Here is a 27,604-nt window from a genome sequence, read left to right on the forward strand (position 1 = left end):
CGATAACTCATCGCTTGTTTCCAACCTTCAGTGTCTTGACTCTTACTTGAGCTACGATAACTGATCGCTTGTTTCCAACTTTCAGTGTATTGAGTCTTACTTGAGCTACGATAACTGATCACTTGTTTCCAACGTTCAGTGTCTTGAGTCTTACTTGAGCTACGATAACTCATCGCTTGTTTCCAGCCTTCAGTGTCTTGACTCTTACTTGAGCTACGATAACTCATCACTTGTTTCCAACTTTCAGTGTCTTGACTCTTACTTGAGCTACAATAACTGATCGCTTGTTTCCAACTTTCAGTGTCTTGAGTCTTACTTGAGCTACGATAACTCATCGCTTGTTTCCAGCCTTCAGTGTATTGAGTCTTACTTGAGCTACGATAACTGATCACTTGTTTCCAACCTTCAGTGTCTTGAGTCTTACTTGAGCTACGATAACTGATCACTTGTTTCCAACCTTCAGTGTCTTGAGTCTTACTTGAGCTACGATAACTGATCACTTGTTTCCAACTTTCAGTGTATTGAGTCTTACTTGAGCTACGATAACTGATCACTTGTTTCCAACCTTCAGTGTCTTGAGTCTTACTTGAGCTACGATAACTGATCACTTGTTTCCAACCTTCAGTGTCTTGACTCTTACTTGAGCTACGATAACTGATCACTTGTTTCCAACCTTCAGTGTCTTGAGTCTTACTTGAGCTACGATAACTGATCACTTGTTTCCAACTTTCAGTGTATTGAGTCTTACTTGAGCTACGATAACTCATCGCTTGTTTCCAGCCTTCAGTGTATTGAGTCTTACTTGAGCTACGATAACTGATCACTTGTTTCCAACCTTCAGTGTCTTGAGTCTTACTTGAGCTACGATAACTGATCACTTGTTTCCAACTTTCAGTGTATGGAGTCTTACTTGAGCTACGATAACTCATCGCTTGTTTCCAGCCTTCAGTGTATTGAGTCTTACTTGAGCTACGATAACTGATCACTTGTTTCCAACCTTCAGTGTCTTGAGTCTTACTTGAGCTACGATAACTGATCACTTGTTTCCAACCTTCAGTGTCTTGACTCTTACTTGAGCTACGATAACTGATCACTTGTTTCCAACCTTCAGTGTCTTGAGTCTTACTTGAGCTACGATAACTCATCACTTGTTTCCAACTTTCAGTGTATTGAGTCTTACTTGAGCTACGATAACTGATCACTTGTTTCCAACCTTCAGTGTCTTGAGTCTTACTTGAGCTACGATAACTGATCACTTGTTTCCAACTTTCAGTGTCTTGAGTCTTATTTGAGCTACGATAACTCATCGCTTGTTTCCAACCTTCAGTGTCTTGAGTCTTACTTGAGCTACGATAACTCATCGCTTGTTTCCAACTTTCAGTGTCTTGAGTCTTACTTGAGCTACGATAACTGATCGCTTGTTTCCATCTTTCAGTGTCTTGAGTCTTACTTGAGCTACGATAACTGATCGCTTGTTTCCAACCTTCAGTGTCTTGACTCTTACGATAACTCATCGCTTGTTTCCAACCTTCAGTGTCTTGAGTCTTACTTGAGCTACGATAACTGATCGCTTGTTTCCAACCTTCAGTGTCTTGACTCTTACTTGAGCTACGATAACTGATCGCTTGTTTCCAACTTTCAGTGTCTTGAGTCTTACTTGAGCTACGATAACTGATCGCTTGTTTCCAACCTTCAGTGTCTTGACTCTTACGATAACTCATCGCTTGTTTCCAACCTTCAGTGTCTTGAGTCTTACTTGAGCTACAATAACTGATCACTTGTTTCCAACCTTCAGTGTCTTGACTCTTACGATAACTGATCGCTTGTTTCCAGCCTTCAGTGTCTTGACTCTTACTTGAGCTACGATAACTGATTGCTTGTTTCCAACTTTCAGTGTCTTGAGTCTTACTTGAGCTACGATAACTCATCGCTTGTTTCCAACTTTCAGTGTCTTGACTCTTACTTGAGCTACGATAACTGATCGCTTGTTTCCAACTTTCAGTGTCTTGAGTCTTACTTGAGCTACGATAACTCATCGCTTGTTTCCAACCTTCAGTGTCTTGAGTCTTACTTGAGCTACGATAACTGATCACTTGTTTCCAACTTTCAGTGTATCGAGTCTTACTTGAGCTACGATAAATGGTCACTTTTTTCCAACCTTCAGTGTCTTGAGTCTTACTTGAGCTATGATAACTGATCGCTTGTTTCCAGCCTTCAGTGCCTTGAGTCTTACTTGAGTTACGATAACTGATCGCTTGTTTCCAACCTTCAGTGTCTTGAGTCTTACTTGAGCTACAATAACTGATCGCTTGTCTTCTAACAAATGCATTAGGTGTTTTATGGAAATGTCTTATTGGATTTGTTTGTGGATCAATGATATATTGAGTTTGCCATATATTGCTGAAAACAGCATGCAGATGGTAACTGCATGTTTATGGATATGAGTCGAACTATTTTGTAATACGCAGCCATTTAGGGTGCATGTAGGGAATCCAAAACTATCTTTTCTTATTATGATCCCTGTTTACAATCTAAAGCTGGTTTAAGAAGCATGTTTTTTATGTCTTATTAAGTTGCGAATTTTAAATGGCTCTGTTTTCGGTTTCTATATGGCCAGTCAAGAAAAAAACTGTCTCCACAAAAAGTTGATTTTCTTTTGTAAAACTTATACCCTACTGGTATTATTTGGTTACTGTTAAAGGGCAGCCTTTATGAAGTGTATTACTCACAACTGAGCTGACCTGAAGCATTAATAATGTACCCTACTGGTATTATTTGGTTACTGTTAAAGGGCAGCCTTTATGAAGTGTATTACTCGCAACTGAGCTGACCTGAAGCATTAATAATGTACCCTACTGGTATTATTTGGTTACTGTTAAAGGGCTGCCTTTATGAAGTGTATTACTCGCAACTGAGCTGACCTGAAGCATTAATAATGTACCCTACTGGTATTATTTGGTTACTGTTAAAGGGCTGCCTTTATGAAGTGTATTACTCGCAACTGAGCTGACCTGAAGCATTAATAATGTACCCTACTGGTATTATTTGGTTACTGTTAAAGGGCTGCCTTTATGTAGTATATTACTCGCAACTGAGCTGACCTGAAGCATTAATAATGTACCCTACTGGTATTAGTTGGTTACTGTTAAAGGGCTGCCTTTATGAAGTGTATTACTCGCAACTGAGCTGACCTGAAGCATTAATAATGTACCCTACTGGTATTATTTGGTTACTGTTAAAGGGCTGCCTTTATGAAGTGTATTACTCGCAACTGAGCTGACCTGAAGCATTAATAATGTACCCTACTGGTATTATTTGGTTACTGTTAAAGGGCTGCCTTTATGAAGTGTATTACTCGCAACTGAGCTGACCTGAAGCATTAATAATGTACCCTACTGGTATTATTTGGTTACTGTTAAAGGGCTGCCTTTATGAAGTGTATTACTCGCAACTGAGCTGACCTGAAGCATTAATAATGTACCCTACTGGTATTAGTTGGTTACTGTTAAAGGGCTGCCTTTATGAAGTGTATTACTCGCAACTGAGCTGACCTGAAGCATTAATAATGTACCCTACTGGTATTATTTGGTTACTGTTAAAGGGCTGCCTTTATGAAGTGTATTACTCGCAACTGAGCTGACCTGAAGCATTAATAATGTACCCTACTGGTATTATTTGGTTACTGTTAAAGGGCTGCCTTTATGAAGTGTATTACTCGCAACTGAGCTGACCTGAAGCATTAATAATGCGGCTAACACAAAGGCTCCATATTTGCATAATATACAATTTTAGGAACAAACAAATCATTATTTTAAGTTTTTGTGCAAACAAATGGAAACAAAGAGGCTGTGAGGACTTGAATCAGATTGTACAGTGAGGTATAATTTGATTGCTTGTTGCTTGTATTATAATTGTTGATCACTAAGTGGCAATGCTAAACTCTATCGCATCTCGATAAGTTGATTTTATGGGAGGCTTGTTAGTATCGCTACTTGAACACGACGATTGGGAGACTAGTATAGACGATACATCGCGACGGTAGTAAGGATACTTACACTATATGGGTAAGTAGAAACCATTTGAACGAGTGAATGAGCTACGTGTAGGCGGTATATGTAGTTGAAAGTGCTCGGGTAAACAGCAGCAGGTGTTTTGCTATGAGTTACATGTACATGTATGTGGTATTGGTAGTTGGCAGTGCCAGGACAAAAAGCAGCAGGTACCCTTGCAATGACTTACATGTAGGTATTCTACGTAGTTAGAAGTTCATGGACAAACAGCAGCGGGTGCTCTTGAAATGAATTACATATAGATGGACTATGTAGCTAGCAGTGCTTTGAGTAAAAAGCCACAAGTGCTTTCACAATCGGATCATTTTATATTTTGTTGCTTTTGCTTATCTTCTGTCCCCAATGACTTATGCTAAAAATTGTGTAGAATATAAGAGTAAATGTGACAACATTTAGCAGGTGACAACATGTTTATAATGATACTTTGGTTTATAACAGACACAGAAGGAACAGTTAAAACTAAAAGAACACTCATGATATACAACAGTAGTTCATAATGTGTTGATACTAACCCAAAGTAGTAGCCACACTAATAGCAGCCACACCAATAGTAATCATATCAATAGTAACCACATCAATAGTAGTTAACCAATAGTAACCATATCAATAGTAGTCATACTAATAGTAACCACATCAATAGTAGTCACACCAATAGTAACCACACTAATAGTGTCCACACCAATAGTAGCCACATCAATAGTAGTCACACCAATAGTAACCACATCAATTATAGTAGTCACACCAATAGTAACCACACTAATAGTGTCCACACCAATAGTAACCACACTAATAGTGTCCACACCAATAGTAACCACACTAATAGTGTCCACACCAATAGTAACCACACTAATAGTGTCCACACCAATAGTAACCACACTAATAGTGTCCACACCAATAGTAACCACACTAATAGTGTCCACACCAATAGTAACCACACTAATAGTGTCCACACCAATAGTAACCACACTAATAGTGTCCACACCAATAGTAACCACATTAATAGTGTCCACACCAATAGTAACCACACTAATAGTGTCCACACCAATCTCTTATAAGATGAAGCATCTTTAGATTGGTCGTTCTATCAATATAACTTTATTTAATCATTAAAAATTTTCTGGTCCCTGGCAATTAAAATGTCACAATGATATATAAACTAGGTACTTATAGATTTAGACACTAAACAAACATGGGTTATTTACCTGTTGCCCTGCCTTTACATCCTGTAAAGGCAGGGCAACAGGTAAATAACCCATGTTTGTTTAGTGTCTAAATCTATAAGTACCTAGTTTATATATCATTGTGTCAAATACATATCCATTGGCTCAAATCTTTCTGTAATTCTTGCCTTTATCATTTTTGTCAACATGATAAAGGCAGGTTTACACCCTGCCTTTACATCCTGTAAAGGCTGGGTGTAAACCTGCCTTTATCATGTTGAATTCATGAGGTTTGTCCAAACATACATAAACAAACTCAACAGTGGGTCTTGCGGTACTAGAGACTGTTTAGAAGGGAGATAACGAAGGTTGCATATTGGTTAAATGGTTGCACACTGAGTTCTTGAAAAGGGCAAGAAAACTACCTACTGGTCTAGTGTCTGTTTTGAAAATGCACCATGTAACCTGAGGGCAGGTTGACAGACCTTCAGCCTGCGTCTCGCCTTATGGACGATGCTAAGTTTATTGTAAAGTTTGTTTTCATTCCCTCGTTCATCTCTTCAACACGTTGTTTTGTACAAATCAGTCTGACTTCACGGTTCTGACCTGACTTCAGGTCAAGGTCTCTCGTGAAAGTATCTATCACTTTTTTGTTTGGCTCAAATCTTTCTGTAATTCTTGACAGCTTTCGGAAAGCTTATACTAAAATGAGAGTTCGTACTCTGGCTCTTTATTTTTGTCTTTTATTGTTTTCAAGAAGAAAAACAAGAAGACTAAAGGGTGTAAACCTGCTTTTCTATCCACACTGCTTCACCTAAATATTACAAAAAACAATGATGCAAGTATAAAGGATTCCCAAAACATCTTAGATGCATGCCACGTTGGACATAAGAATCAATCCCTGATGCATGAAGCCCCTCAACTGCATCATAGTGCAGTTGAGGGGATTCATGCTGTATGAAAATTCTCAAAGCTTTATTCCAAATCCTACAAAGCTTAGCGTTAAGCCTACAATGCGTCTTTTAGAAAGCATTAACAACCATAGATATTACCAGCAGCTGTGTAGCCGAGTCTGAGATTTAAACTAACTAAAGCGCTCCATGTTTCTCCTAGCAAATATATACTCTGTCACCAGTTTTATTGATAAAACACGCAATATAATTACTAAATCATAACATTATTTGTAATCGTTAAATATGTGGAAAAAGTGTGCTGTAAGGGTATACATCGTGTATGACACATTTTCTCAGCAGAATTTAGATACAACAAGCTTTCATGTCTCCATATGTTTCTGAGTGATATGTTGTTAAGACTGATACAGGTGTTATGCGGACTCATGAGTTATGCACGCATCTTACATACATCATACATGTATTATACACGCGTCATACATGTGTTATACATGCATTATACATGTGTTATACACATGTCATACATGTGTTATACACGGATCATGCATGCGTTATACATGCGTTATACTCGCGTTACCCATGTGTTATACACGCGTCATTCACGTGTTATACAGGCGTCATGCATATGTTATACATGGTTTATACACGCGTCATACATGGGTTATACCTGTGTTATACACGTGGCTACAATGTGCTGTGGATTCGGGGTTGTTATCAACCATCAGTGTACATACTCAGTAAGCGTAGGATATACTATACTGTAATACTTCATTCTAAAGATGTTTGCCTTTATATTGTTTTAGTTGATAGTTGATTTTAGCTGAGAAAGTTATCGGTTACTGAGTAGAAGTCACCAGTTACTGAGTAGGAGTGATCAGTTACTGAGTAGCAGTGACAGTAACATAGTAGCAGTGATCATTTGCTGAGTAGAAGTGACCAGTTACTGAGTAGCAGTGACCAGTTACTGAGTAGAAATGACCAGTTACTGAGTAGGAGTGATCAGTTACTGAGTAGCAGTGACAGTAACAGAGTAGCGGTGATCAGTTACCGAGTTGAAGTGACCAGTTACTGAATAGGAGTGATCAGTTACTGAGTAGGACTGATCAGCTACTGAATAGAAGTGATCAGTAACCGAGTAGGAGTGATCAGTAACTGAGGAGAAGTGATCAGTAACTGAGGAGGAGTGATCAGTAACTGAGGAGGAGTGATCAGTAACTGAGGAGGAGTGATCAGTAACTGAGGAGGAGTGATCAGTAACTGAGGAGGAGTGATCAGTAACTGAGGAGGAGTGATCAGTAACTGAGTAGGAGTGATCAGTAGTTGAGTAAAAGTTAGTAGTAAGTAAAAGTGAGTAATAATCGAATTGAAAAGCAGGACTCTGTTTCAGAGGTTGTCAGGAAATTCTTTTAAAATGCTGTTTATTTATACACCTCACTTTGCACTCCACCTCCTCTTTGCATCAGGTTTATTTATACACCTCACTTTGCACTCCACCTCCTCTCTGCATCAGGTTTATTTATACACCTCACTTTGCACTCCACCTCCTCTCTGCATCAGGTTTATTTATACACCTCACTTTGCACTCCACCTCCTCTCTGCATCAGGTTTATTTATACACCTCACTTTGCACTCCACCTCCTCTTTGCATCAGGTTTATTTATACACCTCACTTTGCACTCCACCTCCTCTCTGCATCAGGTTTATTTATACACCTCACTTTGTTTTCCACCTTCTCTCTGCATCAGGTTTATTTATACACCTCACTTTGCTCTCCACCTCCTCTCTGCATCAGGTTTATTTATACATTTCACTTTGCTCTCCACCTCCTTTCTGCATCAGGTTTATTTATACACCTCACTTTGCTCTCCACCTCCTTTCTGCATCAGGTTTATTTATACACTTCACTTTACTCTCCACCTTCTCTCTGCATCAGGTTTATTTATACACCTCACTTTGCTCTCCACCTCCTCTCTGCATCAGGTTTATTTATACACTTCACTTTGCTCTCCACCTCCTTTCTGCATCAGGTTTATTTATACACCTCACTTTGCTCTCCACCTCCTTTCTGCATCAGGTTTATTTATACACTTCACTTTACTCTCCACCTCTCTGCATCAGGTTTATTTATGCACTTCACTTTGTTCTCCAACTTCTCTCTGCATCAGGTTTATTTATACACCTCACTTTGCTCTCCACCTCCTCTCTGCATCAGGTTTATTTATACACCTCACTTTACTCTCCACCTCCTCTCTGCATCAGGTTTATTTATACACTTCACTTTGTTCTCCAACTTCTCTCTGCATCAGGTTTATTTATACACCTCACTTTGCTCTCCACCTCTCTGCATCAGGTTTATTTATAGACCTCACTTTGTTCTCCAACTTCTCTCTGCATCAGGTTTATTTATACACTTCACTTTGTTCTCCACCTTCTCTCTGCATCAGGTTTATTTATACACCTCACTTTGTTCTCCACCTTCTCTCTGCATCAGGTTTATTTATACACCTCACTTTGCTCTCCACCTTCTCTCTGCATCAGGTTTATTTATACACCTCACTTTACTCTCCACCTCCTCTCTGCATCAGGTTTATTTATACACTTCACTTTGTTCTCCACCTTCTCTCTGCATCAGGTTTATTTATACACCTCACTTTGTTCTCCACCTTCTCTCTGCATCAGGTTTATTTATACACCTCACTTTGCACTCCACCTCCTCTTTGCATCAGGTTTATTTATACACCTCACTTTGCACTCCACCTCCTCTCTGCATCAGGTTTATTTATACACCTCACTTTGTTTTCCACCTTCTCTCTGCATCAAGTTTATTTATACACCTCACTTTGCACTCCACCTCCTCTCTGCATCAGGTTTATTTATACACCTCACTTTACTCTCCACCTCCTCTCTGCATCAGGTTTATTTATACACCTCATTTTGTTCTCCACCTTCTCTCTGCATCAGGTTTATTTATACACCTCACTTTGCTCTCCACCTCCTCTCTGCATCAGGTTTATTTATACACCTCACTTTGTTCTCCACCTTCTCTCTGCATCAGGTTTATTTATACACCTCACTTTGCTCTCCACCTCCTCTCTGCATCAGGTTTATTTATACACTTCACTTTGCTCTCCACCTCCTTTCTGCATCAGGTTTATTTATACACCTCACTTTGCTCTCCACCTCCTTTCTGCATCAGGTTTATTTATACACTTCACTTTACTCTCCACCTCTCTGCATCAGGTTTATTTATGCACTTCACTTTGTTCTCCAACTTCTCTCTGCATCAGGTTTATTTATACACCTCACTTTGCTCTCCACCTCCTCTCTGCATCAGGTTTATTTATACACCTCACTTTACTCTCCACCTTCTCTCTGCATCAGGTTTATTTATACACCTCACTTTGCTCTCCACCTCCTCTCTGCATCAGGTTTATTTATACACTTCACTTTGCTCTCCACCTCCTTTCTGCATCAGGTTTATTTATACACCTCACTTTGCTCTCCACCTCCTTTCTGCATCAGGTTTATTTATACACTTCACTTTACTCTCCACCTCTCTGCATCAGGTTTATTTATGCACTTCACTTTGTTCTCCAACTTCTCTCTGCATCAGGTTTATTTATACACCTCACTTTGCTCTCCACCTCCTCTCTGCATCAGGTTTATTTATACACCTCACTTTACTCTCCACCTCCTCTCTGCATCAGGTTTATTTATACACTTCACTTTGTTCTCCAACTTCTCTCTGCATCAGGTTTATTTATACACCTCACTTTGCTCTCCACCTCTCTGCATTAGGTTTATTTATAGACCTCACTTTGTTCTCCAACTTCTCTCTGCATCAGGTTTATTTATACACTTCACTTTGTTCTCCACCTTCTCTCTGCATCAGGTTTATTTATACACCTCACTTTGTTCTCCACCTTCTCTCTGCATCAGGTTTATTTATACACCTCACTTTGCTCTCCACCTTCTTTCTGCATCAGGTTTATTTATACACCTCACTTTACTCTCCACCTCCTCTCTGCATCAGGTTTATTTATACACTTCACTTTGTTCTCCAACTTCTCTCTGCATCAGGTTTATTTATAGACCTCACTTTGTTCTCCAACTTCTCTCTGCATCAGGTTTATTTATACACTTCACTTTGTTCCCCACCTTCTCTCTGCATCAGGTTTATTTATACACCTCACTTTGCTCTCCATCTCCTCTCTGCATCAGGTTTATTTATACACCTCACTTTGTTCTCCACCTTCTCTCTGCATCAGGTTTATTTATACACCTCACTTTGCTCTCCACCTTCTCTCTGCATCAGGTTTATTTATACACCTCACTTTACTCTCCACCTCCTCTCTGCATCAGGTTTATTTATACACCTCACCTTGCTCTCCACCTTCTCTCTGCATCAGGTTTTTTTATACACCTCACTTTGCTCTCCACCTCCTCTTTGCATCAGGTTTACTAGAAAATAAGTTATGAACACATTTCATTATTGCTTAAGGGAAAGCAGATGCTACGAAAGGTTGGCTGTGAGCATTAAAATGCTTGCTCTATGTCATAGGGTCAACTCTATGGCATAGGTGTCAACTCTATGGCATAGGTGTCAACTTTATGGTATAGGGTCAACTCTATGGTATAGCTGTCAACTGTATGGTATAGGGTCAAATCTATGGCATAGGGTCAACTCTATGGTATAGAGTAAACTTTATGTTATATGTGTCAACTCTATGGTATAGGGTCAACTCTATGGTATAGGGTCTACTCTATGGTTTATGTGTCTACTCTATGGTATATGTGTCAACTCTATGGCATAAGGTCAACTCTATGGTATAGGGTAACCTTTATGACGTAGAAATAATCTGGAATATTTCAACATTATTCCCTGTTTTAATAGTAAAGAATGTAAGCTGACAGAACATGTAAACACACCACAATATGTTTATACTAAGTATCTAGCAAGTGCTTCTCATATCCCATAAATTGATCACGTGTTTTTCGAAAAGATATTTAGTTATCAAATATGTTTGTAGTTCATCTATGTAATTTGCCCACTTTTGCTATGCTATCTAATTCTAGCCGTAGCTATGCTAGTAGCCAGGCATGTCTTTCACTTGCCCTCGCAAGCCTAATTGACGGATAAATGGCAGCAGTCAACAAGGGTCTGTGTAAATAATGCCGTGTAGAATCAATGGCTATTCAATTATAATCTAATGGTTGGAACAGATTGGCTATAGAGTGCGCTTGAAGACGCTGCCATTCAGCTCTGACTGTCGGTTACACAGCGCTGCTCCTTCACCTCTCTGTGTGCTAAAGTTTTAACCACTGAGTAAAATTAGACATTTACTAGCAATGAATGGAACAGATCGACTTATTTCGCAGGTAAAATATTGCACTGCACTTACTTCTTTCCTAGTTTTCTCTTAGAGGACCAGGATCCTCTTCTTTTCAAGAAGGAGCCACTGATATGCTACTCTCATCTTAAAGATTTGGTTGCGTGAAATTTAAGTTAATTTTAAAAGAAAATATTTTTTTGTCTATCAGTTGATATGTTGTTTGTTATGTTAGGTGATCTCATTGCCAAGATATTTGAAGATTAAAATCGAAAAAATCTGATCGCGGTGAAAACGCTCAGGCCAAAAAAACATGCCCAGACTTGCCCAAAATGATGTAACGCGTGATACAACCTGTCTCCATCTCTCCTATTCACATCGGCTATTGCGATAAAAGTCTAGTCCTACGCGGCTCTATTGGCATATATTTTATTTAGTATTTGCTCGTGTTGGCTAGAATAAAATTTAAAATCCAGCTACAGCTACATTATTATCAATGTCTTAAACGCTTCAAACAAGAGAAATTAAAAACTTGTCATATTAGCTTCCTGTGTAAACTGTGTAAATGCTGTGTAAACTTCTTAGTACGGACTACAAATTCTACCGATCTACGGTAATTATGTCAAGCAAACTAAGTAGAATAAGGTCTTTATATCAGCACAGTTACGTCGCTAACCACAAAGAAAACTAATTATAAAAATAAATAAGCAAGCTGCGTCTTTAAAAAGAATATGTGGCAAAACCAACTGCATCTCTTAAAGTCATGTACGTTGTATAGTCAACGTTATCGAGTCATTATTGGTATCAATTTGTAGAAAAAATTCACTGGTCACATTTGATTGGTTGATTCAAGTACAGTAATTCTTCAACTTGCTAGTGCTCTAACGTACGAGAAACTTGAGATACGAGCCAGCTTTTAAGCAAGTTTTAGCACTAATATACGAGCAATGTTTGAGATACGAGCACGTGAGTCAGTTGCAAAGTATGCCGGAGGTGTTTTATGAGAACAGCATCACTCTGTATTTTTCAACTACTCAGGTTTTACTTTTGTACCATGTTTTCTGTGCGCAATTTTCAGTGCAGATTTATGTGAATTAAAAGTACTGTGCGTAGACCGAAAGTTGGCCAGTAAAATGAAAGATAATGGAAAGAAAAAGCAAATGATAACAATTGATTATTGATATTGAACAAATTGATATTAAACGGGAAATTATTGTGAAATATGCGAAATGTGTATGCGTGATTGATATAGCTCAGCAATATGACAAAAATACATCTACAATTATCAAACCGAAGGGTTATATTCAGGGCATTTAGTTTGCAAAAGAACTAACCATAATGCGTTTCTAAACGACGCAGCGATCTTCACGACCGCTGATGGAGAGACTGCTCAGGCATTGGATAAAAGATAAACAATTGGCCGGGGACAGCGCAACTGAAACGATGTTATGTGAAAAGGCCGGTGCTATTTATAAAAATTATAAAAATAGACTTTCGGACAAGTTGGCTAGTGGTCGTGCATTAACCCTTTGTGACGACACCTGTGTTCGTCCTAATCGCAACACGTTGAAAGAGCGACAAAGGCAAATGTCCCTAGATAGGTTTATCTTAAAACAGCCGGCTAGTCGTGAAAGCGAAAACAAAGGAAAAATTAGCTAACCAGCGAGAAACTTCCAACTATGAACGCCGAAGAAATTTTAATTACGAAAAATGAAAGTTTGCTTTTAGGTTTGCTTTTAAGTTTGTTTTTTAAGACTTTGATGAAATCTAAATTTATCAAATTCAACTGTTGTAATGCAGAATTACACTTATATCTCCCTCCCTGGCAAATGCTAGCGTTAGCTGCTACTGTATGTATTTAATTTTACATTTTAATTAATCACATTTCTTTGCATTGTTTTTATTTGTTGTTTTTTGAAAGCATGTGGTAAGTTAGGACAATAACCAACTTGCTTTTTCTGTTACAATATCTTGTTTTGAGTGTTTTATTTGCATTTTTAGAGTATAGAAACCAATTAATATATATTTAATTGTTCTATATATAGATAAATTGCACCAACATGCGAGTAAATTGACATACGAGCTCAGTCTCGGAACGCATTAAGCTCGTAAGTCGAAGTATGACTGTACTAAACAAATGGTCGAGCTATGCAAAAGTACCTGTCCATACAGCTCTGATTACACTTCATAAATCCATCTATTAGACAAGATTTCAGAACAGGTGTCAATGGGGCTATGATGTATTCAATGCTCTGCAAACCAGGTTTTGCATCATCTTCAACAATATTATTTTATTATATAATTTTTACAAGCAAAATAATTTTCATCTCGGCATAAAGCTTTTATTAAAATTATCTATCCAAGTCGTGGCCACTCACATAGTTTCAGCTCATACAATAAAACAAATTCATCTACTGCAGCAAACTCAAACAAAACATCATGGTTTACGCAGCATACATTCAAGTCTCTCTTTCCCATTTATGGCAGTGTCTACACTGACAAAGCTGCTTCGATGGTGGGATCACATAAACATCCTGTAATAAATAAAACAAATGCAATAAATATATGTCATTCATAGATATGCTATTCTAACGCGTATCTACTGAAAACTTTAAAATTGGGAGTTGGATAGATTGCGAGTGTAATTTTAAAAATGAATAAATGTTTAACAAAGGCACAAGTACGCCAAGCCAACGATTCGAAGCTTTGGTTCTAGAAGTTAAAGATTTGCATTGATCAATCGATTTTCTTCATTTTCTACAAGTGAGAAGTGAACATCTAAAGTCAAATCATAAATCTAATTTACTAGCTAAAACTGCCACAGAAAATTTAAAGCAAATATAACTAGGTGAAACGATAAAAGATTATAAAGTTATAATTCTACTGATTAGTAAGTGTATTCATGAATACTAAAGTTTAGATATATATTCAGTATTTACCTTTAGTATATTCATCAATCTAAGCCATTATATTGCTAGATGATATGGATTCAAAAGAAGCCCTCAAGAACTCACTGTGCATCCGTATCTTGCACGTGCGCACAGGAAATTACATTATAGCCTCAAACAGGGAAATATAATCTGAATGTTAACACAACAGTATATCTATAGGAGACTCAAAGTAAAGAATAAATTCACCTCCATTCTCCTATTTTCCTCTGTAGCATAACGCTGCAGACGCCTGTCAGCTCTAACTATAAGCTGTCTGTTCCAAACTTTAACCACCTGATGCTCAAAATACTCACAGTCACCTTCGCATTAACTTAAAGCATTTCTACAACTCTGTTGTTCGTCAATAAAACGTGTCAATCGAGTAATTCATTAAAGTAACAATGTTAATCAATTTAGTAAATATCGATGTCGATGCGATCTAATAATAGAGTAAAATCCCTAACATCGAGATCACAGACATTGCATTTTACGAGTGATAACATTTAATATGACCTACATAAAAAATTTGTGCTGATGATTGGCTAATGAAGCCATCTTATATTTATCGCTCATGGACTCTTTTCAGATGTATCACTCGTTACGTCACGAATAAAGCACCCGCTGAAATCTGAGCTTTTTAAAAGATGGCCTCATTCAAACGCATATATCTCTGGACAGGGTTAGTCAAAAAAGACAAAAAGACATCAAATTGTAGCTGATGTTTTAGTCTTTTATTGGTCATAATTTCATTAAATCGACCTTTTTGACACAACCACATCTTTAAACAAAGAACTACTATTAGCCTGAGATAGTTAGTAGTTATTTCTACGGCGTTGCTTTCCAACTTCCATCTACCATCGTAAATTTAAGCTGTTTATATATATATATATATATATATATATATATATATATATATCTGTATATGTATATATGCATACATACTGTATATGTATACTGTATATATATATATACATATATATATACAGTGAGAACATGAAAATATCTGCATAAGTTCTCATGACACGCGTTCTTTAATGAGTCATAAGCACGTGGTCATAAGCACATGGTCATAAGCACATGGTCATAAGCACATGGTCATAAGCACATGGTCATAAGCACATGGCCATAAGCACATGGTCATAAGCACATGGTCATAAGCACATGGTCATAAGCACATGGTCATAAGCACATGGTCATAAGCACATGGTCATAAGCACATGGTCATAAGCACATGGTCATAAGCACATGTAGATGATATCACAATGGGCAAGGTCTACTTGGGCAAAAAATATGAGAAAATCGTGAGTAAATAGTAATTCCTTATACATGTAATGTACTGCCTATAAATATGTATGCTTATTGAAATATAGTTGCTCTTACCAAGTAGGAGGCGGTTGAAGTGTATCAGCATGGGTACATACATGTGGTAAACAAAACAATTAATAAAAACTTGATCGATGTTTCAAGTTCCAGAGCTATAACCGCATCTAATTACAATCAATCAAGTTTTTATGTTTAGGTTCACCAAGTGCCGACTCAGCCATGTGTACTACTGACTCTACCATATGTACTACTGACTCTACCATGTGTATTGCTGACTCTACCATGTGTATTACTGACTCTACCAAGTATACTATTGACTCTACCATGTGTACTACTGACTCTACCATGTGTATTACTGACTCTACTATGTGTACTACTGACTCTACTATGTGTACTACTGACTCTACCATGTGTACTATTGATTCTACCATGTGTACTACTGACTCTACCATGTGTATTACTGACTCTACCATGTGTACTACTGACTCTACCATGTGTATTGCTGACTCTACCATGTGTACTACTGACTCTACCATGTGTATTGCTGACTCTACCATGTGTACTACTGACTCTACCATGTGTATTGCTGACTCTACCATGTGTATTACTGACTCTACTCTACCATCTGTCCTTTATCTACAAAAGTGTTATCAGCACTTCTCAGTCCTGCTTATATCGCAGTTAGCTTTATACACTCACACTAGTAGCCATCTTATCACTGGCAGCACATGTGCTGACAGTGATATAGCAACCTAAAGCAGCCGTCCAGTTAATATAACATTTATAATTTGCTACATTCAATATTGTTACTAAGCTGACCTTTCAGGCAGCAACTAGTTAGGGTGTCACCAAATGGCAAGGAGTAAATGCAAGTTGAATCGATACGCACATACAACTGTGTAGAACACAAAACTGAACCTGAGCTATAAAAAATGCATGTAATAAATACAACGGTTGAGCCAACTATCAAAGTATATGGTACATGTATGGTTGACAGATTTGTGGAATGCTGCAGTATAATAAGTAAGGGAGCCCTTAAATCTATGCTCTATATTAAATAGATTATTTGGTGTGTAAGATGCATATTGTAGTGTATATTAATTCCTGCTGTCTATTCTACATGTGTAACACATACTGCTGTTACTTAGAGTACTTTGGGGTGTCAATTAGGAGATCTCTAGCTGTACCACTATGTGAAGGAAGCTGGCAAGACTCATTTACTCGCACCACACCAAATCTCGCGTGACAACGCAGTTATGTATAAAGATATATAAATGTATTTGCTGAGATAAGTTCATGCTGAGAAACACAAATACAAAGCGAGTGCAAAGGTGCTCTGATCTACATCGCTTTCGTCCTGCCTTATAAGTGCTTGGAGAGCCACAGGCTCAATTCCTTTATGACTTAGCTTTGGGTCCTGCGTCGAGGCATGCCTAGTCAAGTTGCTGGCTCAGACAGAGCTAGCTGGCTTCCACTAGCACTAGTCAGGAAAATGTTGTATGGTGTACTATTAAACATAAAGTGAGCCATGTGAAGGCCTAAGAGTTATTTTTACCATTAATGTTAGGCCTCGCAAGCATACAAATATTAGCTTGCTTTGAACATAATTACCCAGTTTCGTTACGTTTACTATTTTTTATACTACAAATATTTTTTAAACATCACTATGGATTACAACTGACAAGGACCAGTGGTCATCAAAAGAACCATTTTATAATATGACACGCTAGCAGATGACATGCCGGTGGATGACAGGCTAGTAGATGACAAGCTAGTAGATGACAGGCTAGTAAATGAGATGCTAGTAGAGGTCAAGGAATAATCTAAAGGTGAATCTGACAGATGCTATAATTTAGTGAAATGCCAAAAGATAAAATATGACAAAGATAAGTGATAATGAAACTTCAAAGAAGACAAAAGTTATTTGTTTCATATATTATGTGAGAGACAATCCTAATATAAAATTGAATGATGCATATGTACTTGCAGTACCCCAATCAACTGTGGAGAGTAGACATTGCTACAAGGCACAACTTGAACAACTATAGACTAAATACAGACATGTTTGCTCCTCCACCACATTTGAAGTCATCTGGCAAGAACTCAGGCAATGTTGCATCACAGTCAGACAGTAAAATCAAGGCTCCTGTTCGCTCTAACACAAGAGACAGGAAAAAGTACAACTTTGTTTTGCTTCTGTAACAGTTTGTTAGCCTTCGGCTTTGGCTACCTGCGTCACTGCAAACCTAAAATACTTCTTATGTTTACCATAAAACCAGCAAGCTGTCTAAGCTGCACCAAAATGGCTCTTTCCAATTCCTCTGCTCTTTATGCCAAGTTACTGGGCACATCAATGCAGTTTGAGACGAAGTACTTTTTTATGCAGCTCAGGTGAAGAAGAGAGTGAATTCGCAGAGTGGTCAAGACCTTATGGATTCTGGGAGACAACAATAAATGGAGACATGGGTAGGTGTCTGTCTTCGATGTGCTACAAGCTTTAACCTAGTACACCAAAATAACCTAGTATAAGGTTATACTAAGGTATACCTAGTATACCTTAGTATAACCAAAATAGACAACAGGTAAAAATCTTGTAAATCTCTTGATTAGGATAGCTGTACTTTGTTTATTATAAACATGAAACAGTGACAATTTAATAAAAAATATTTTTTTCTTATTTGACGTCCAATAACTTGTAGAATCCTCTTCCTGCAGACACAGGCTTGTGTTTTAATTTCTAGATGCGTAATGAAAGGAAGCACAGATGGTACACGAAATAAATTTTCCCGTTCCACTAGTTCAACAATACGTCGCAGTTTATCGTGGCTGCTTCAATAAAGATCTGTTATAGGTTTGACAAGTAGAGTCTCATAGGTAGAGTCCCATAAGTAGAGTCCCATAAGTAGAGTCTCATAAGTAGAGACCCATAAGTAGAGTCGCATAAGTAGAGTTCCATAAGTAGAGTCTCATAAGTAGAGTCTCATAAGTAGAGTCCCATAAGTAGATTCTCATAAGTAGAGTCTCATAAGTAGAGTCTCCTAAGTAGAGTCTCATAAGTAGAGTCCCATAAGTAGAGTCCCATAAGTAAAGTCCCATAAGTAGAGTCTCATAATTAGAGTCTCATAAGTAGAGTCTCATAATTAGAGTCTCATAAGTAGAGTCTCATAAGTAGAGTCCCATAAGTAAAGTCCCATAAGTAGAGTCCCACAAGTAGAGCCCCATAAGTAGAGTCCCATAAGTAGATTCTCATAAGTAGAGTCTCATAAGTAGAGTTTCATAAGTAGAGTCTCATAAGTAGAGTCCCATAAGTAGAGTCTCATAATTAGAGTCTCATAAGTAGAGTCTCATAAGTAGAGTCCCATAAGTAAAGTCCCACAAGTACAGTCCCATAAGTAGAGTCTCATAAGTAGAGTCCCATAATTAGAGTCTCATAATTAGAGTCTCATAAGTAGAGTCTCATAAGTAGAGTCTCATAAGTAGAGTCCCATAAGTAGAGTCTCATAAGTAGAGTCTCATAAGTAGAGTTCCATAAGTAGAGTCCCATAAGTAGAGTCTCATAAGTAGAGTCCCATAAGTAGAGTCCCATAAGTAGAGTCCCATACGTAAAGTCCCATAAGTAGAGTCCCATAAGTAGAGTCCCGTAAGTGTGTAAGAAAAACTTTAATGCCTCAAGGCAAACATTTTGAAAAACACCCATCGCACGTCGATGAATCGCAAAGTAACTAGTTGGTGGCACCAATGATATACAGCCCCCCATTGTGGGGGCTGTGTATTATTGGTGCCACAAATTGTGAAATGTTTTTCACTGTGGGCAATATATATAATATATAGAAACACGTTATACAAACACTAGAGCACTACTCATACTGTTGTTCATCTTTTTTATACTTCAGTTAGAAAGATAGTTGCACAAGACAGTTTCAACTGAGCTAAACTTGAATGAAATGAATCTATCTTTCCTGGTTCATGTCTACCTCAAACTTGCATGAATGCGATGTAAGCATTTCTCAGGCTTGAAGAGGCACTCTCCACTACTTTATTTGGCAACATGTCAGGAAACTCGGCCTAAAATACACAACTCCCCATTGGTCACAGCGCATGCCAAAGACTTCATGAAACTTAATATAAAAGTGATAATTGGCTTAACTAATAACTTCATTGATAATTGACTTCGTTTGCCTACTTTGTAAAGGGATTTGATGCTACGGGAGCTGAGGCTAATGTGGATCATTTTAGTTAGTATTTGATCGAGCAACCAGGATTATTGCTGTCTATATACAAAAGTAGGCTGAAAATATTTACTATAATAAGGTCAGTGGCTGTTTGAAGCCACGGTTTGAGGTTAAAAAAGATTACATCATCTGGGATTTGAATTAGTGACCATCAACTACACTGCTCGGAACACAACTACCTACTAAGCCATTCATTCACTTTCCAGGCCTTTAGAACAATTGTGCGCATACTTATTCTCTGTGCTCTATTGACACGCCTGACGATCCTCACAGCGCGTCTGGCTGCTAGGGCTCTAGTAGACATAATTTGAAAAAACTCCTTGCTTGAAAATATTAGAAATTGGTATGAAAATATAAAGCCTTTATTGGAGTGAATATACCCTACATGTCACTGTGATTAAGGTAGATTGTGATATTAAGCTTTAGGGTTTGCTATGTAGTCTAGGGTTACTACTTATGTAATGTATAAAGCTTCCTTTCACGCAGGTGTTAAGGAGTGGAGTAGTATAAACTCTAGTTCACAGGCTAAACAGGAGAGCCCCCAAACAAGTGTTACATCTTGGCCAACAACATCAGTGTGCTCTTGTCTCATCACATCAGACCCCAATGAAGGCCTTTCCAAATATCTCAGACACCTCAAAGCTCTACTTTCAAGAAACAAAGCTAGTAAGTTTTAAGATGCTGCCAAAGGTTCGATTTTGTCTGAAGAAAATCCTTTTAAATGAGTTGGTTTTTTTTCTTCTACGATACATTGTGATGAGCTACTGAACTCTGACTGTTCGATCGACTGTCTTTCCATGTTTCAAATTTATTAGGGGTTGCTTTCACTCGAATAATAAAAATGGTAAAATCTGAATGCATGCGACTCATTTCACTTCACTAAATTTATGTAAAGCCATTCACAGTGAGAGTACTATTCGACCTCATAGAAACTCTCACTGCTGATGGATTCGAATCGACAACACTCGACTAAGCTCTCACCAGTAGAGGTAAGAAGGTTTCAGCATTGCGATCAGTTGTGATCAGGCATCCTGGATTAGTACAACTAGTTACCTGCATCATTGAAAAAATGATGAAAATTGAATCTACTTTAACAAGTTTTGTTTTGAGGTAGACATCATAAATCTTGGAAAGACCTATATATAGTGCAACTTCGAATCGTTGAAATGGTAGGGTGTGAATTCGTTGGCAATGGGCAACTCCGAACCCAATTCGAATCATGGAAATGCATTGATAGTGGAACGAATTACAACAATCCAGCTAGGTCTAAGATTCAGCAGTCTAATGAGTAAAAGTACGTCATTATTTAAAGGTCAGACCAAATATTGTCTTTTTCTAAATATCTGCGCAGGCATCCCTTTTTACTAAGCAGATTAACTTAAAGCTTGAATGGCTCGAAAATATTTTTCTATTAGTTAAGACGGAGACGTCATCATAAACTTACGCGGACTGAGAGATCTCAAAGGTAACTATTGCTAGATCTGTGGATAATGTATAGCCTTTTTAGAATAGTTGAACATTGATGCTATCAGTGAAAATGGCGGCTAGAATGGCGGAGCTTAGGTGGGAGTTAGCAGCTGTCATGTCACCAGCCACTACTCTTGAAAAAGATATGGCGTCAGCTGATCTCCAGTTTTGTTTTGTTTCAGTGAGCGCAAGCCCTTGCACTCCGGCAATCAGATACCATCACAGCAGCTCGACAGCATTCTTTAGACAGAGCCTAACAAGCAGTGCGCCATCTACAGTATCGGTGAAAAGGAAGCAAGCAGGATCATCTCACTACCGAGGTGATCATATCATTTCTATTATATATTATTATTCTATTATATTAGACTTGAAACTTAATGTTGAATCACTGTAATTGTTTTATGTAACTTTACCATTGATATCACAGGCTATTAAATATCATATATGATATCACAGGCTATTAAATATCATATATGATATCACAGGCTATTAAATATCATATATGATCTCACAGGCTATTAAATATCATATATGATATCACAGGCTATTAAATATCATATATGATATCACAGGCTATTAAATATCATATATGATATCACAGGCTATTAAATATCATATATGATATCACAGTCTATTAAATATCATATATGATATCACAGGCTATTAAATATCATATATGATATCACAGGCTACTAAATATCATATATGATATCACAGGCTATCAAGTATCATATATGATATCATTGAAACAGCAAATCACAAACCTTGGCTTTAATTTAACCATAATATGATAATTGATAAACATTTATATCTGTAACTCTGTAGAATTATTTTGGTATAAATATTAACATCAGATCTATTACATTGTAGCCTGAGATCTATTACATTGTAGCCTCAGATTTTAGAGGCCTTAGTTTCTAGAACATCACTATTCAAGGTGATAAGGTAGCTTGTGTACCTATTCTAGGGAGCTGTATCAATGGAACAAGCTCAGCCGCATCCCTCTCAATGATACCTTGTAAGAATTATAACAAGCTACACAAACACAGCTCATTTTCTGACCACCAGAACTGCAGTCGACAGGCTAAACTAGATAACCAGCACAGGTCATACAGTCAAGGAGACGTCAGGGTACACAGGCTTCACTTACCTCCAACACATAAATCGCCTTCAGACCCTTTAATCTGTCCTTGGCTTGAGGACAAGGATGACACTAAAGAATTAGTTGCATCTCATGAGCCGGAACACGGCAACCCTGATGTGGATATAGTCTCCGACCTTCATCAGACCCCGAACCCAAGAGCTTCCGGTCTAGATGAGAAAGAGCGTGCTGCTCTGTTAGCTAGTCAGCACAGCACAATGCAAGAGTATGTTGAAAAGTACTACGCTCCAAGCTCTAAAATCTCTAGAAGCACCCTGCCGGTTATAGCTGAGAAGGATCAGAGGCTTGTAGAGAACATAATCAACTACCGGCATACATCAACAAGAGAAAGGGAGACAGTTCACAAAAACAGGTGAGTAGTTGGTCTCATGACCCACCTATCATGGTTACACAGTTGTGTTGTTAATAATATAACAGCTACATGTACATGTATACACTACTAGGTGAATGCCCGGCGTTGCCCGGGTAATAAAAGTCTTTGGACAGAAAATCTATTTTTCTTTAACATATACAACATTTACCATACAAACTTTTAAACTTCATATCATGAGAAAAGTGTATTTGTGCAGTTCAAGTGTTTTTTGTGCAGTTCAAATGAATTAAGAGAAAAAAACAGCTGTAAAGGTTTTAAAACTTTTCAAACCACTGTAACTTTTAAATTTCATATCATGAAAGAAGTATTTTGTTGAAATAAGTTAAGAGGAAAAATAAAACTATAGAGGTGTTTAAATGTAAATGTAAAATAATTAGCAAGTACTGGCTAAATGTAGTCTGTTTTGCTATGATTACAATGAAAAATTAGTTGGTAAACAATTATATGATTTTAATTCGTTTTAGTGTTGGCATCATAAGGCGAAAATATCGTATAGACGTATAGAGTGGTATAGAAACCCATAGTAATTATCTAATGCAATCACTGCCTGGTAAAAATTATCATCATTAAAAATAGTAACAAAACAATATGTTAACCTTAGTAACTATAGTTACCTACAATAACTTTAGTGCATTTTGTGGTTGTGATTTTCAATAAAATGTAACATTACAATGAACTACATGGGGAGTTCTTACCTTCGAGACAGACGTGTAACATAAACGTTGAATCTAACTTATATGAATTTAGCTTACTAAACACATAGGCCTACTTGAAGGAATGTTAGTATGTATTTTAGTATTTTTTGTATTTAGTATATGCTTCAAACTTGTAACTAATATTTTATCACTGATCTGTTGGCGAAACCATTTTTATCATAACGAATAACAATTAACTGAGATACGATCGCCAAATTTTAATTTTGAGAGAAATTATTGTTGATATCGTATGGCAGAAAACAAATGGTACGAAAAAGCATCGTATTTCATAGAGTTGGCCGGAAACAATTTTATAACACGGGCATCGTAATGCGTAGGCGCGATGTATCAATTAATAGAAAAAGGGTATAAGGTATATGATAAGAGCGATAGTGTTTTAAGGACTGTGTTTGTGCTCATTGATTAAATCTGTGGTTACAAACATACGGTCACAATCTCCATGATTTCAAATCCGGCATGAAGCAAGCGTTTCATTCCAAAATTTTAATAACTAAAACTGGACACACCGATTCGCAGACACACAAACACTGAGATTTATATATATATAGTAACTATATTAGCATGACTATTATAATAGTTATTTGAGACAACTAATAGAGTCTCCTACGCGTCGAGTCAATATTAAGGCCTAAAAATCATGACTAACTGAAAATAAATTCATGCAGCTGATGTAAATTACCCATCTAGCTTATTAGCTACATCTTATTATCTGTTTGACAATTGAACTGTCGCTACAAAAAATAACTGAATCTTATTTTGGATTTAGCAAGGGCTTCAATATTTGGTGCAACCATAGTTAAAAATAGATGGCTGTTATCGTGAAGAAATATACTTGTCAGTTTGTCATTGTTTATCTCTGCTAGCTTTACACGAAGCCTTTTAGCTTACAATGTTTCAATTCTGCTTTCGTTTTTATTAAAACATAATTTTGTACTGCAGCAGTCTGTCAATATCACTAGATAGCTAATTTACTATTATTACTAGAGAGCTATATTTACTATTATCACTAGATAGCTACATTTACTATTATCACTAGAGAGCTATATTTACTATTATCACTAGATAGCTACATTTACTATTATCACTAGAGAGCTATATTTACTACTATTACTAGAGAGCTATATTTACTATTATCACTAGAGAGCTATATTTAGTATTATCACTAGACAGCTATATTTACTATTATCACTAGAGAGCTATATTTACTATTATCACTAGAGAGCTATATTCACTATTATCACTAGAGAGCTATATTTACTATTATCACTAGATAGCTACATTTACTAATATCACTAGAGCTATATTTACTATTATCATCAGAGAGCTATATTTACTATTATCACTAGACAGCTATATTTACTATTATCACTAGAGAGTTATATTTACTATTATCACTAGAGAGCTATATTTACTATTATCACTAGAGCTATATTTACTTTTATCACTAGAGAGCTATAATTACTATTATCACTAAAGAGCTATATTTACTATTATCACTAGAGAGCTATATTTACTACTATTACTAGAGAGCTATATTTACTATTATCACTAGAGAGCTATATTTACTATTATCACTAGACAGCTATATTTACAATTATCACTAGAAAGCTACATTTACTATTATCACTAAAGAGCTATAATTATTCACTATTACCACTAGAGAGCTATATTTACAATTATCGCTAGAGCTATATTTACTATTATCACTAGAGAGCTATATTTACTATTATCACTAGAGAGCTATATTTACTATTATCACTAAAGAGCTATATTTACTATTATCACTATAGAGCTATATTTACTATTATCACTAGAGAGCTATATTTACCATTATCATTAGATACAGAACCACTGTAGCTATATTTTCCAGCGTGTCAAACCATTCAAGTTATCCGAAAAACTGTTTATGGTTGAGTTGCTCACTCTGAGGTCTTCAGCTAATAGAGCCACTCTATTTACTATTGCCAGATATATGCAGCTAACAGCTACTGACATCAGAAAAACGACTGCCCTCCTACTGAAGACATCGATGAATAAAAATTCAGCCAAGCAACGAGCTATCCTCTACCCAGAGGCCGATTCGATTGACTCTATTGATTCAATAACAACACCAGTAGGTGTGACATTAGCACAACTCATGGGGCCCAAAGCTGCTGCATTTAGAACTCCGCCTAAATCAGAAGTTGTCACACCAACAAGTCAAAAAGCTGTCATGCCCGCTGAAGGCCTTTCTCGCGTAGGCACTAGATGGCAAATCCCACGTTACCAATGAAACTGATCTCTTGTAATAAAGCCTGCCTTTGTATAGATAAACTGTATACTTAATGTTTTGTAATAAAGTTTACTTTCAAGCATTGCAATAATACCATATTGGCTTCAATGGAAACAATACATGGCCACAACAATTCCTAATCGACTCAAGACTTGGCATCAACTTCTAGGCAAGGCGGAAATATAATATTGTTTATGCTGGCAATAAGAAGGTATGGATATAAGGCTAGCCTGATCTATTTGTACAGAGAAAGAGAATTAGGCTAAGAGACAGATTGTGATCAAGAAAGTGACTGAAGGCTCTTGTATACGGAAGAACTCTCTTGCTGACTTTGTGAACAGAACTCAGAATGCTACAATGTACAGAGACCTGATAATATGTACAAAACAAAAATAACATTGAAACTAAAATAGATAAAGCTCAGTACTGGCCCGGCCTGTTAGAGTCCCTTTTCGGCCCATTCCAGTTGTGTGAATTCCATTGCCCTCTACCCTGGTCCCTGCCTGGCCCACCCTGGTTACCTGGTCCACTCTGGTTACCTGGCCCACCCTGGTTACCTGGTCCACCTTGGTTACCTGGCCCACCTTGATTGCCAGGTCCACCTTGATTGCCAGGTCCACCTTGGTTGCCAGAACCTCGGTGTCTGAAATTATTCGGAGGACCTCTAAAGTCTATTCGGGGTCCATTGAAGTTACTATTGTTGAAATTGTTGCTAAAGTCAGGCCTTTGGCCCATAAAATTGTTTATCGGGCCATTATGGAATTCAGATCTGGGTCCCCTCATATCATTTCTTGGCCCATTGGAAAAATCAGGCCTTGGTCCAGAATAGCCCATAGGTCCAGAAGAATTAAAGTTGGGAGTCTGCATAAGGCCTCCTCTTGGCTGCTCTCGATCACTAGATTGCATCTGATCATTTTCTCCATACACACTAGAGTCGTTCTGGGACTGAGGTGGGTCGAGCAATGCAGCCTTTGGTGGGGGACTGTCTGAAGTAGGCTTCTCCCCGAGGAGAGGACGGCCTAGATCTACAAAATACTTCTTAGTATGTAACCGATATCTAGCAACTGCTAGCAGGACATGAATGGAAAACGCACAACTTAGTAAACAGACTTGTACAACAACTCGTACACTATGGTCCCATGATGCACAACTTAGTAAACAGACTTGTACAGCAACTCGTACACTATGATCCCATGATGCACAACTTAGTAAACAGACTTGTACAGTAACTCGTACACTATGGTCCCATGATACACAACTTAGTAAACAGACTTGTACAGTAACTCGTACACTATGGTCCCATGATACACAACTTAGTAAACAGACTTGTACAGCAACTCGTACACTATGGTCCAATGATGCACAACTTAGTAAACAGACTTGTAGAGTAACTCGTACACTATGGTCCCATGATGCGCAACTTAGTAAACAGACTTGTACAGCAACTCGTACACTATGGTCCCATGATGCACAACTTAGTAAACAGACTTGTACAGCAACTCGTACACTATAGTCCAATGATACACAACTTAGTAAACAGACTTGTACAGTAACTCGTACACTATGGTCCCATGATGCGCAACTTAGTAAACAGACTTGTAGAGCAACTCGTACACTATGGTCCCATGATGCGCAACTTAGTAAACAGACTTGTACAG

The 27,604-nt window shown here is 37.5% G+C and overlaps 2 protein-coding genes across 4 annotated transcripts in view; one reads left to right on the plus strand and one right to left on the minus strand.

Moving 5' to 3' along the window:
- The first annotated feature begins 4,004 nt into the window (after nt 1–4,004).
- LOC137408154 (uncharacterized) lies at nt 4,005–25,967 on the plus strand. 3 transcript variants are annotated; one of them, XM_068094549.1, is made up of 7 exons: nt 4,005–4,064; nt 17,714–17,901; nt 18,111–18,190; nt 20,443–20,622; nt 21,606–21,743; nt 22,391–22,937; nt 25,643–25,967. In XM_068094549.1, exons 2-7 carry the CDS (start codon nt 17,786–17,788, stop codon nt 25,944–25,946), a joined length of 1,365 nt encoding a protein of 454 aa, XP_067950650.1. In that variant the 5' UTR covers nt 4,005–4,064; nt 17,714–17,785; the 3' UTR covers nt 25,947–25,967. The 3 variants fall into 3 exon arrangements, with proteins under 3 accessions (XP_067950650.1, XP_067950649.1, XP_067950651.1); XM_068094548.1 differs by lacking the exon at nt 4,005–4,064 and adding an exon at nt 11,419–11,520; XM_068094550.1 differs by lacking the exon at nt 4,005–4,064 and adding an exon at nt 17,523–17,553.
- Nucleotides 25,968–25,974: 7 nt separating this feature from the next.
- Nucleotides 25,975–27,604, minus strand: part of LOC137408153 (pre-mRNA 3' end processing protein WDR33-like) — a 47,633-nt gene continuing 46,003 nt past the window's right edge. The window contains exon 14 of the mRNA XM_068094545.1: nt 25,975–26,971. Within this exon, the coding sequence (XP_067950646.1) occupies nt 26,367–26,971 (605 nt within the window). The 3' untranslated portion in view covers nt 25,975–26,366. The remainder of the gene's footprint in view (nt 26,972–27,604) is intronic.

Source organism: Watersipora subatra, chromosome 11 (assembly GCF_963576615.1).
Source record: "Watersipora subatra chromosome 11, tzWatSuba1.1, whole genome shotgun sequence".
In the NCBI taxonomy this organism is placed as follows: domain Eukaryota; kingdom Metazoa; phylum Bryozoa; class Gymnolaemata; order Cheilostomatida; family Watersiporidae; genus Watersipora; species Watersipora subatra.